The sequence below is a fragment of the Silene latifolia genome, chromosome 7, assembly GCF_048544455.1.
Source record: "Silene latifolia isolate original U9 population chromosome 7, ASM4854445v1, whole genome shotgun sequence".
NCBI lineage: Eukaryota > Viridiplantae > Streptophyta > Magnoliopsida > Caryophyllales > Caryophyllaceae > Silene > Silene latifolia.
The window spans coordinates 103,040,029-103,051,279 of record NC_133532.1 but is presented as its reverse complement, the minus strand read 5'-3'; the positions used below and the strand labels follow the sequence as shown (position 1 = coordinate 103,051,279).

Sequence of the window (11,251 nt, the reverse complement as noted above, 5' to 3'; positions counted from 1 at the left end):
GGAATAGAAAAGGATTGGGTGTGTCATGCGGCCGACTTGTTTTAAGGTGGGTTTGATTGAATGAAGTCAATACTCAATAATTAAAAAGATTGAGTATAATATTGTTGAGTGTTGAGAAGTTGACTTAATTAGTCAAGTCATACGTGATCGATCACTGCTTTGCCTTTTCAACCTATCAAAAGTATCAAACAACTACACTACTAACTCACAGGTTATATGTTTTGGGTCCTGACTTTATGCATTCTTCGCTTCATTTTTAATATGGAAGAAATTGTGATGCTCCGATTTGAATGGAGGGAATACAATTTATTGTTCCTCCTCGCAAAAGAGACCAATAATTGAACTGCAGATGGACTATCAATCTATCTACCTCATCGTACAACACCAATGTAACAATTCTTTTTATCAATTCTGCTCTTCGTCTATTATGAAGTACTTCCTCCGTTCCACTTAGCCGTACTCCGTATAAAATTTTCAAATATGCAAGGGACATTTAGAAAATAAAAAAAAAAAGTATACAATTTGATAGAATAGAGGAATAATTAGTTAACTGTGTAGATAAGTCATTTCCAAATATACATTTGTGTCCCTAGCAATTCTTTTACCTTGAAATCCAAAAGCAATCAACTCGGTGAAAAGTAAAACTACACAGCTAAAATCCAAAAAGCTGGTATTCAGGATTCAAACTATCACTTTGTATTAACCACACATTTTACAAGTCTATGAATGCTGAAACTCACCAAAGATGAACAATTACGGGTTGCTATTCATAACTAACACCAGAATCGAGATCTTTCCGCTCGCTAATAGCTGCACATTTTCGATCTTCCTTTTCAAACAAGTATTAGGCACCTCCAGATTTCAATGTATTACTTAACCTACATGGTTCATCCACGATTTCAATCAGATATTATACCCATCGAAATGAATTTCAAAGGAAAGAAAAGAGAAAAGGGACAAAGTTGCCCAAAATGGTAGCAAAGGTTACCAGTCTAAGCCCTCAAAAAGCCCTTCGCCTTTCGTAGCAGAAGTCTTGAAAATAGCCCATTGCCGGCTTTTGATCTTGTGCAGCTCCAGTGCCTCGGTCACAGCTGCATCGTCGAGTGCACCAGGGAGATCCTGTAAAAAAATAAACCAAGGAAAGCGACCCAAGTGTTACATGCCTCTCCTAAATTATATACAATGTCTTCTCTGGAGACTCTCATAATAATGTAATGCAAGACAAACCTATTCCAGCTAAAATTCCCACCCAAATCCCCATTAACTCACTAAGAAAACAAGCCAACAAACTAACAAATAAATACCCACAAACTAGGTCAGTCTCGTGTGAAATTTGTGAAGGAGACAACACGTGATCTGACTGATCTCTGCTGAAACTAACTCGGACTTACAGTGAAACATCCCAAGGCCTGACTGGTAAGATAATGAGATAGGGTTAGTAAGGAGAACCCTAAATTGTTGTGAGATGTAATTGTTTTGAAGTTTACAAAAAGCCACACATGACATACCATTAACCATTTACTACGTCCCGACCCAAGATATTATGCTGCGATATTGCCTACAAACGCGCTACTGGTTGCGTATCACAGTGGCGTACTATGGTACAGTGGCGCTTTACTAACTCTCCCTCCTTATCTTACCATTCGGGCTTTGGGGTATTTCACCAAGTGTGAGCCCGACGATGCTGTGGTCACATATCACCATAGCGTACAATGATGCAACAACAACCGTCAATAGCAAAGTTGGGGCTTCTTTCTGTATCAGCCACTGTGTTATTTCGACACATCATATGAGCTCACGTACCCATGTCTTACAGTCGACCTTGGACATTGGTATGACACTAGGACACTTCATTTTAGACCATAAACTTGTCAATTTTTAAATAGCCGTGTTCGACGCTTGGGTACACACCTGTGTCCGGCCTTTGAACCTAATCAGAGTAACATAGATCAGCCATATAAAATTCCCAATTTTCGGTCTTCATTTGTGGGAGTAAACCAAAAATGGCCGACCGCTCACAAAATAGTTTGCATTCTCTAAATTGTGAAGTAACAATAATTTGATTCAATTATTAGTGAAATTTTCATGTTCATTATGGGTCATCTGGACACAAGTGTTGAATTCTGGGTAAGGCTTTGTACATGCGACATCCCTTCCTGCCGTCAGCAGGAGCCATTTTGGCGCTGACTCGCTGAGCATGATCTGGAATTGGTTTCTATTATCCACATTTCAGTCATGTATGAGCAGTTGAGCCTTATAGTTCAAATACAGCTATTTTGAAATCCATTTACATATCAAAATATATTGGTGTGGTGAGCAGTGAACTGCTAAACCTTTTAAGGAACAGTCAATATGTCGAATGACCAGATCCATATATAATGTCATTTCACCCACAGGGCATGGCACATTGGCAGCCTCATGCACAAGTAAAAAATAAAATAAATTCAAGGGTTGTGGTGTTCAAACTCAAAGCCACATCTAAACGCCTGATTACCTTCTAGTAGATTCACGAGTCATAGGAATGAATGAATGATTAAAGCTCTACTTAGATAATGCTCACACACAGTATTGAATCAGACGAAAGACGAACCTGCTTGTTAGCAAAAATTAGGACCACAGCGCCCTTTAATTCTTCCTCCTGAAGAGACATGGAGCTTGTCATATAAGTTTTACTCTCAATCACACAACTTCAATCATACAGATAAGCGAAACTACGAAAGACCCTAAACATGTCTACATCTTAAATAAGGATCATCCTTCACATTGTTTTCAGTAAATGGCTAATCTGCAGAACATATCCACTGAGGGAGCAAGTAAAGAATCATTCAAACACATTATTTCCCTTTTTGAACCTTTAACCTCAAAGAGATAGTAGCAGGAAAACATGTCAGTAAAATTCTGCGACTACGTTCCATCCAATACTGCAATTACGGAGTAGCAAAAGTGTGAAAGTGAACATTATATACAGACTCGGGACAAAAATTGCATTTGATTTGCGAGTTCATTTAGTATAATACATTAACCTTTGTTTTGTTACCAAAAGGGGAGGGACGGAAAGGGGAGGCAAAGGAGAGAGGGGGAGGGGAAAGAAGCAAAGGAGTTACCTCTCCAAAAATTTTCTACATTAGAGGGATTTTAATTTGGGTTAGAGGAGGGAACATGGAAATCCCTCCATTTCCCTTCCCCTGTAAATCCCTAACTAAACACAGGAAATTATTTCCCTCTCTTTCCCTCTGAATCCCTCCATCCAAATAACGGGAACCAAACTGGATAATTCAATCGTACTCATTTTCAAGTCTTTAAACAAAGCAAAGAATCAGAAGCATCTACCTCTAAAATTGCATGAAACTCATCCTTGGCTATCGCCGAGCGATCTGTATCACTTGAATTGTGAAAGTGAACATTATATACAGACTCGGGACAAAAATTGCATTTGATTTGCGAGTTCATTTAGTATAATACATTAACCTTTGTTTTGTTACCAAAAGGGGAGGGACGGAAAGGGGAGGCAAAGGAGGGAGGGGGAGGGGAAAGAAGCAAAGGAGTTACCTCTCCAAAAATTTTCTACATTAGAGGGATTTTAATTTGGGTTAGAGGAGGGAACATGGAAATCCCTCCATTTCCCTTCCCCTGTAAATCCCTAACTAAACACAGGAAATTATTTCCCTCTCTTTCCCTCTGAATCCCTCCATCCAAATAACGGGAACCAAACTGGATAATTCAATCGTACTCATTTTCAAGTCTTTAAACAAAGCAAAGAATCAGAAGCATCTACCTCTAAAATTGCATGAAACTCATCCTTGGCTATCGCCAGGCGATCTGTATCACTTGAATTGTGAAAGTGAACATTATATACAGACTCGGGACAAAAATTGCATTTGATTTGCGAGTTCATTTAGTATAATACATTAACCTTTGTTTTGTTACCAAAAGGGGAGGGACGGAAAGGGGAGGCAAAGGAGAGAGGGGGAGGGGAAAGAAGCAAAGGAGTTACCTCTCCAAAATTTTTCTACATTAGAGGGATTTTAATTTGGGTTAGAGGAGGGAACATGGAAATCCCTCCATTTCCCTTCCCCTGTAAATCCCTAACTAAACACAGGAAATTATTTCCCTCTCTTTCCCTCTGAATCCCTCCATCCAAATAACGGGAACCAAACTGGATAATTCAATCGTACTCATTTTCAAGTCTTTAAACAAAGCAAAGAATCAGAAGCATCTACCTCTAAAATTGCATGAAACTCATCCTTGGCTATCGCCAGGCGATCTGTATCACTTGAATCGACCACATAAATTATAGCTTGAGTATTTGGAAAGTAACATCTCCAATAAGGCCTGGTAAAGGAAGTAGAAAAAGAGATTCATGATGAAGAACAGAAGTCTTCGTGTCATTCTGTCTCAATGTAACAAAGTCAACTACAGTTACTACAATGAAGTTCCGCTTAAACAATTTTGATCATGCCAAATATACAAGAGAGAATACATTTGGAACAAATAATTTATTAGGTTAGGGAAAAGGAAAACGACCATTAAAGGGGACATAGACAACCCACTATGATTAGAAGTTTTATCATATTCATGGTTCCAAACACCACAGAACACCGTTAGCTGTTTCCTACTAATTTTAATCACATCTGGACCACATTTATATTTACACATCTTGAATGGGGAGTATAAGTGAAGAGAGTAAGGAAATGGAGAGGAGGGAATCATGGAGAAGAAGTGGAGGGACAATTTCCCATAAAAAAAAATTGTGTCAACAAAGAATTATAAACACAAATAGTTTAGTAAACTAATCTCCTTATTCATGGTACTTCAAAGACAAAGAATGATACGCTTTTGGATACATTAAACATGCTTACATAAATAAACTAGCGCACATTAATCATTTAAATGCTGTAGTTCAGCATAAAGCCTCACATTTTGCAGACAAATTTTTAATTAAAATATCCATGAGCACTAACAGCTAGAATTAACTTCGAGTAATACTAAATTGTCATCGGATTAAATAGCAGTAGTGTAGCATTGTCTTGAGAGGAGGGATACTCAAAGTCAAGGGCCTTGTTAAAGAAGACGGAATCATAAGATCACAACAGTTATAACACACAAGTTGAAGCCATTTTTTAGACAAATTTCAGTAACGAACACTATGATACCCCGTATCAATAACTCCTCTTACCCACAAAGAAAAATAGTACTTCGCTTGACAATTGTGAAGTTTCAGAAGGTTTGAGGTATCTCAGTTGAAAGGTTATGGAAAGTGGTCTACAGAGGACGTAACAAAAGATTGAAAGATGCGGATTGAAAGACCTAGCAAGAGTCGTACACCTTGCACCTTAGAAGTATGCTGGTGAGTGGATACATAACTTCCACACTATGTGTTAAGTCAAGTTACATGGTTGCCATTTAGTCGACAAAGCAGTTATAAGTAGGGATGGCAGTGGGTCAGGGACCCCATACCTATGTAGGGATAGCACTATGTATGTATATTAGATTTGGTAGTGTACAATAGAGATTAATAAACTCATAATGTTAAAGTAGTATGATTTTTTTTCTTTTTTTAATATTATAGACCCCATACCTGTTGATCTTATTAAAGTGGATGAAACTCAGACCCGCGGGTAGACCCAGACCCGACCCTTACCCATAGGGTCCAGGTATGGGTCCTCACCTCAAATTTTAGACCCTTGTGGGTCTGGGCCGGGTACGGGTCCAAAGGGAAAATCTCGGGTCCGGGTCCGGGTCCGGGTCTTGGTGGACCCGACCCAGACCTGACCCATTGCCATCCCTACTTATAACTCATAAATGAGTTTTTTGTTTAACGAATTCACAAAATGCCCATTTCTTCTTCAGACTTCAATCATTAAACTTTATCCACAAGAATTTATTTATAACCCACCATAAGGCCTCAAATGAGTTTCTATCAACCGAATTACAGCCGACATCAGTCATTTAGTCAAATGCGAAAGACAAGAATGTTCATATTTGAAATTCCAGCACTAGACAGACATAAATGTAAATGTGGGAACCGCTTTATTTTTGGAAACAAAAGATGCTAATGATTGAAGTCGTCGAAGAAAAAGTTTGAGCACAACCATAAAAGGCACAATTACAAAACATTATCAAAGTCAAGCATATGAAAATCTTATGATAACTAATTGCTTAGTATACATCAGAAATCAAGGAAGACGAGGTACCTAATACTTGTCTGTCCACCTGCATCAATTAAAGAAACAGCCCATATTAGGAAAGTTCAATGAAAAAAAAGAGCTCAAGAAAATCACAGTCTGAACATACAATCAGGACTTTGTCGACTGTAAGTCCACAACTGAATAAGAAGCGTTTATAATCAAAAAAATATAGCAAACAAAAGCTTCCAAGACGAAAGAAGAATATCATTATCAAATGTATCATCGGTACATCATAGACACTATAACAGCAGCAGGAGAAAAACTACAAGTATTTGTCTATAAGGTAAGTTGGTTAAGTCAATTATACATATGGAACAGAAGAAAGGATAATTTAAATTGGTTTTCATGACCGGCTGAGCTTATAGTTGTCGGTACTCGGTAATCATTCATTCAGGCTTGAAAGGGTGAAGGAGTGAACGTCAACCACGAAGTACAAGGGAAAAAAAGCTATTTATGAGGAAAATATTGATTAGGAGTAGAGCTTGTGTTACACAATGGTCTATCCACTTTCTCCCGCCTAGCAGTAAACAAATGCAATCATGTTTAGGATCATGCAAAGTAGACTGCAATACTCCTGTGTTAAAACAAAGTGGATTTCTATGGCTTAGTTTTGGTAAGATTAACTGCAAAATGCAATTCAGACCTAGAGTAGCCACTCTAATTATCAAACGAGCCCACCAGATATAATTAAATTGCCGAATCATAAAAAGTCATGTGAAAGACAAGAAACCTATCATTAGAAGGCAAGTGGATAGACGATATTACAGTACAACAAGTTGCAAGAGTAACTGCTAATTTCCGGATAATAAACTCCACAGGCTAACACAATTCACCAGGAACTAAGTAGGATGCTGAACTGAAACTTATGACTGAAGACTTGCTGAGTTTTGGTAAGGAATCTAAGGATAAACATGCGACAACCACAAAACTCTAGCGTCTCAAAGGCTTCCGTTAACGGCGGAGTAAGGGGATTCGAATGTAAGTAGCGCTTGAGTTGAGAACACAGAATGACTATTCTTGCATGATCCATAATGAAATTGCTTTGACTACTACCTCATAATATAAGCACAAAATATGTGGTTAAAGATGCAAAATATAAAAGAAACTTTCTCTGCTAACCCTAATTATCTAGTGGTATCTCAACCTCCTGAGGACCTAACTCTACCGTCAGTGGTGTCATTAGGGAAATTGAGAAATCTTTTCTGCTCTAGGAGCTTAGTATAATTCTACCTACATATTATGTAGCATGTACTATGGACAAAGGGAACTTATAGCTTAAAGACCTAGCACCAAATCACGACTATAGCGAGCATAAGCAAGAAAATACTCACTCCAACAAGGGAGTAGGGATGGCGATGAATCGGGTTGGATAGGGTTTTGAGAGATCCAAACCCGATCCATATCCAAAACTTCGCAATCCATACCCGATTCACAGTATAATTCAGAACCCGATCCAAAACATAATTTCGCATTTTCGCTCAAAACAAATTTATCTTTTTATGGCAAATTTGAAATTTCAAGTATAATAAAGTCTAAATGTTTCAAAAACATTGATCGGATTGGGTTCGGGTATGACTAAAAAACATGAAATGGCTTGATTAAAAAAAAAGGGCTTTAAATGGCACTCTAGCAGCATATAGCTCAATTCTGAAAATCAATTATAAGAAAATGATACGTTAAGTAATGGGTTTTCTGCTGCCATAATGCCCAACACTAGTAAGCAAGGATAGGGAATCAAGATACATCACTTAGCAACCTTAGACCTACGATCATGCCTCCAAACATACAACATCATTAAGGATTTGGTCATGCGTTGCTACAAAAACATACAAATTATAAATCCAGATGATGAGTGATAACCATTTGCATCGTAATTCTTCAAATCTGCTCATATTGAACTTCTCTATCGGTTGAAATTAGTTTAAGGAGCTCAAATTGTGAGCCATCATCACGATACACTAATCTTAATCACTTTAATAATGCAAGATCAAGCACATCATACAACAGAAAGATTAGAAAGGCTTCGTACCTAGATCCCAAACTTGAAATTTAATGTTATTGTACTGCACAGTTTCCACATTGAACCCAATTGCTGCATGAACATAAATTAATCAATACAAATAATCATCTCATCAAACAATCAAAACCCAGAATATATGATCAATTCATCAATTTATCATGAATCATAAAAACAAGTTAAGAGAATACCAACTTGGTATAGTGGAGACAACTTCACCCATCTGGAGCCGATCTATGTTAACATGATCAAATCATTCATCAACAAGAATAAAAATTAATAAATACCCAAATCATAAAATTGGAAAATAACAAATGGGTATAAATCAAAATTGCATAATACAATTCCAAAATAAAATTAAAAACATACATAGAATTGTGGTTTTGCCAGCATTGTCAAGGCCAAGAACAAGTATCCTAGCTTCTTTATTGCCAAAAAGAGAGGAGAATAAACGAGTAAATAAAATACCCATTTGATTGAAAATTCTGTTAGTATGTAAGATCTGACAATCACAAATGTTGATCAAAATTTGTTTCTCCCTCTCTCTGCAAAAAAAAAAAAACAATTTAAATAAATTAATTAGTGATGATGTGAGATTAAGCATTGCATAGCATAAATGGAAATAAACCAAAATTAAGAGGAAGATTAATTAATGGAGTTACATGAGTATGATGATGCAGAGAGGAGAGAATCTGGGTGACTGTGGAGGGAGCTCAATTAAGAAAATAAAACATTTTTCTGGGATTTTGAGGAATTTTATTTTAATTATTTTGGAGGAATATGACAAAAGCCTTCTTTCTATCACCCTATTTCATTGGTTTTCCTCGTTTTTCTTATGGTTTTTAACCCTTTTTTTTGGTTTATAATAACGATAAAACATCTATAAAATTATATTAAAAGTGTAACCTTAAAAGGCCACGTAGACAAAGCTATATAGGCGAAGATAAAAGCCACGCGTGCATTACGAATGCCACATCTATAAATCTATATAATCTATACTACTCCGTATATAGTTAAAAGGCAACTTAATACATTTAATTTTTTGCCATGTAGGATTATCATAGTTAAATTCTATTAATTTATATTATTAATATTAAGGTTACTTTAATAAATTTATTAAAATTCATTATAAGGTTTAGTAATATTTTTTTTGTGTGGAAACCATTAGATCATGATTTAAATTATAAAAATAAATTAAGAATTTAGTCTCATCATTTAAATCATTCAATTTGTTCATCTAACTCCTCCTTAACCATAAATATAGTAGCTACAAGGTCTTATATAGTAAATAAAAAATCTAATAATTTGGATTATAAAGCTACTAATATCTACAAATTTATAAATATAATTAAAAGAAAAACCAAAATATCTATCATCATCAATATGTCATATTTTAACTATATAGTTAAAAGGCAACTTAATACATTTAATTTTTTGCCATGTAGGATTATCATAATTAAATTCTATTAATTTTTATTGTTAATATTAAGGCTACTTTAATAAATTTATTAAAACTCATTATTAGGTTTAGTAATATTTATTTTTGTGTTGAAACCATAAGTTCATGATTTAAATTATAAAAATAAATCAAGAATTTACTCTCATCATTTAAATCATTCAATTTGCTCATTTAACTCCTCCTTAACCATAAAGATAGTAGCTAAAAGGTCCGATATGTAATAAATAAAAAATCTAATAATTTGGATTATAAAGCTACTAGTATCTACAAATTTATAAATATAAATAAAAGGAAAACCAAAATATCTATCATCATCAATATGTCATATTTTAACTATATAGTTAAAAGGCAACTTAATACATTTAATTTTTTGCCATGTAGGATTAACATAATTAAATTCTATTAATTTTTATTGTTAATATTAAGGCTACTTTAATAAATTTATTAAAACTCATTATTAGGTTTAGTAATATTTATTTTTGTGTTGAAACCATAAGATCATGATTTAAATTATAAAAATAAATCAAGAATTTACTCTCATCATTTAAATCATTCAATTTGCTCATTTAACTCCTCCTTAACCATAAAGAATTTATTGTGTTTTTGTTGTTTTTAATAGGTGAAGATTATGAGGATGATATAGGGGACTCCTATATAGTAGAGGATGATGGGTAGCTACTGTTTTTAGGGTTTTCTCAAGGGTTATTTTGCCTTTTTCTAGCTTAAGGTAACATATTTTGAGTTACTCGACGAATAAATGTCACATTCTTTGTTTTCTTGTGTGATTTTGCGAATGTTATTTGAGTGGTTTATTTCACATGAATATATGGGTTAAATTCATGTCTTTTGTAAGTATAAGTTCACATATTAGTATGGAAATGATATGGGAATGATTAATTAATGCTTAAAACGATGTTAAAATGAACAAAAATGGAGAAACGGAGGGTTTGGGGTGGCGGCCCAGTTGATTGGCGTGAGCAGGCCCGTGCAGGCCACGGCGACCCTGGGTTGGCCCGGGTCGGCCCGTTGCGTGTTTTCGCGATTTTGCATGCGTTGTTCGTCGTTTCGGGTTTATTAATGTTATATTTAGTATAAGTAACATATGGGTAATCTTATGAAATGAATAATGTTAGTAGTAAATATAATGTTGATGGTAAAATCATGCTTATATTGGTAGTTTGCACATGTTAGGATAGGTTGTGATATGAAATTGTAATGAATAGGCTTGAAATGAATTTTATAGCGATAATTGCAATGTTTGGATGATTATCGAGAAAAAGCGAGCCCTTGGTCCCTTTGGATGAATCGATGTCGATCAATTGTGTGATTGGTCACCGCGATTGAACCGCACTGCACATCGCAGGGTGGGGTTGCGGTAAAAATTCGGTTGGATGAAATTTTTGTGTGAAATGGATAATTGGCCTTATTCTTGTTTTAGGCCATTTATTATGTTTTTATTTCACATGTGTTGTTGGTCGATTTGAATGGTTTCTTATATTGTAGAAATGGCCCTAGATTCCCTGAAACCTTTAATATTGTTAATATTGCTTGAAATGGAATTGGTATTGAATACTTCTTGCAGGTTGT

At 35.4% G+C, this 11,251-nt stretch overlaps 1 protein-coding gene across 1 annotated transcript; it reads right to left on the bottom strand.

Annotated features, from left to right (window-relative positions):
- Window positions 1-505: 505 nt before the first annotated feature.
- On the bottom strand, window positions 506-9,082 carry LOC141592443 (ADP-ribosylation factor 1). Its single transcript, XM_074413119.1, has 9 exons — window positions 8,868-9,082; window positions 8,575-8,750; window positions 8,401-8,439; window positions 8,218-8,280; window positions 6,195-6,213; window positions 4,221-4,332; window positions 2,591-2,638; window positions 989-1,119; window positions 506-878 (listed from the first exon to the last, which is right to left on the bottom strand). The coding sequence occupies exons 2-9, from the start codon at window positions 8,675-8,677 to the stop codon at window positions 845-847; spliced, it is 549 nt and encodes a 182-aa protein (XP_074269220.1). The 5' UTR covers window positions 8,678-8,750; window positions 8,868-9,082; the 3' UTR covers window positions 506-844.
- Window positions 9,083-11,251: the final 2,169 nt, after the last annotated feature.

Excerpts from the sequence above, each read along its gene's own strand:
- LOC141592443 (XM_074413119.1), bottom strand. The coding sequence starts at position 8,677 with ATGGGTATTTTATTTACTCGTTTATTCTCCTCTCTTTTTGGCAATAAA. Across the intron at positions 8,440-8,574 it reads TGGCAAAACCACAATTCTAT|ATCGGCTCCAGATGGGTGAA; the intron begins GTATGTTTTTAA and ends ATGTTAACATAG. Across the intron at positions 1,120-2,590 it reads TAATTTTTGCTAACAAGCAG|GATCTCCCTGGTGCACTCGA; the intron begins GTTCGTCTTTCG and ends ATTTTTTTACAG.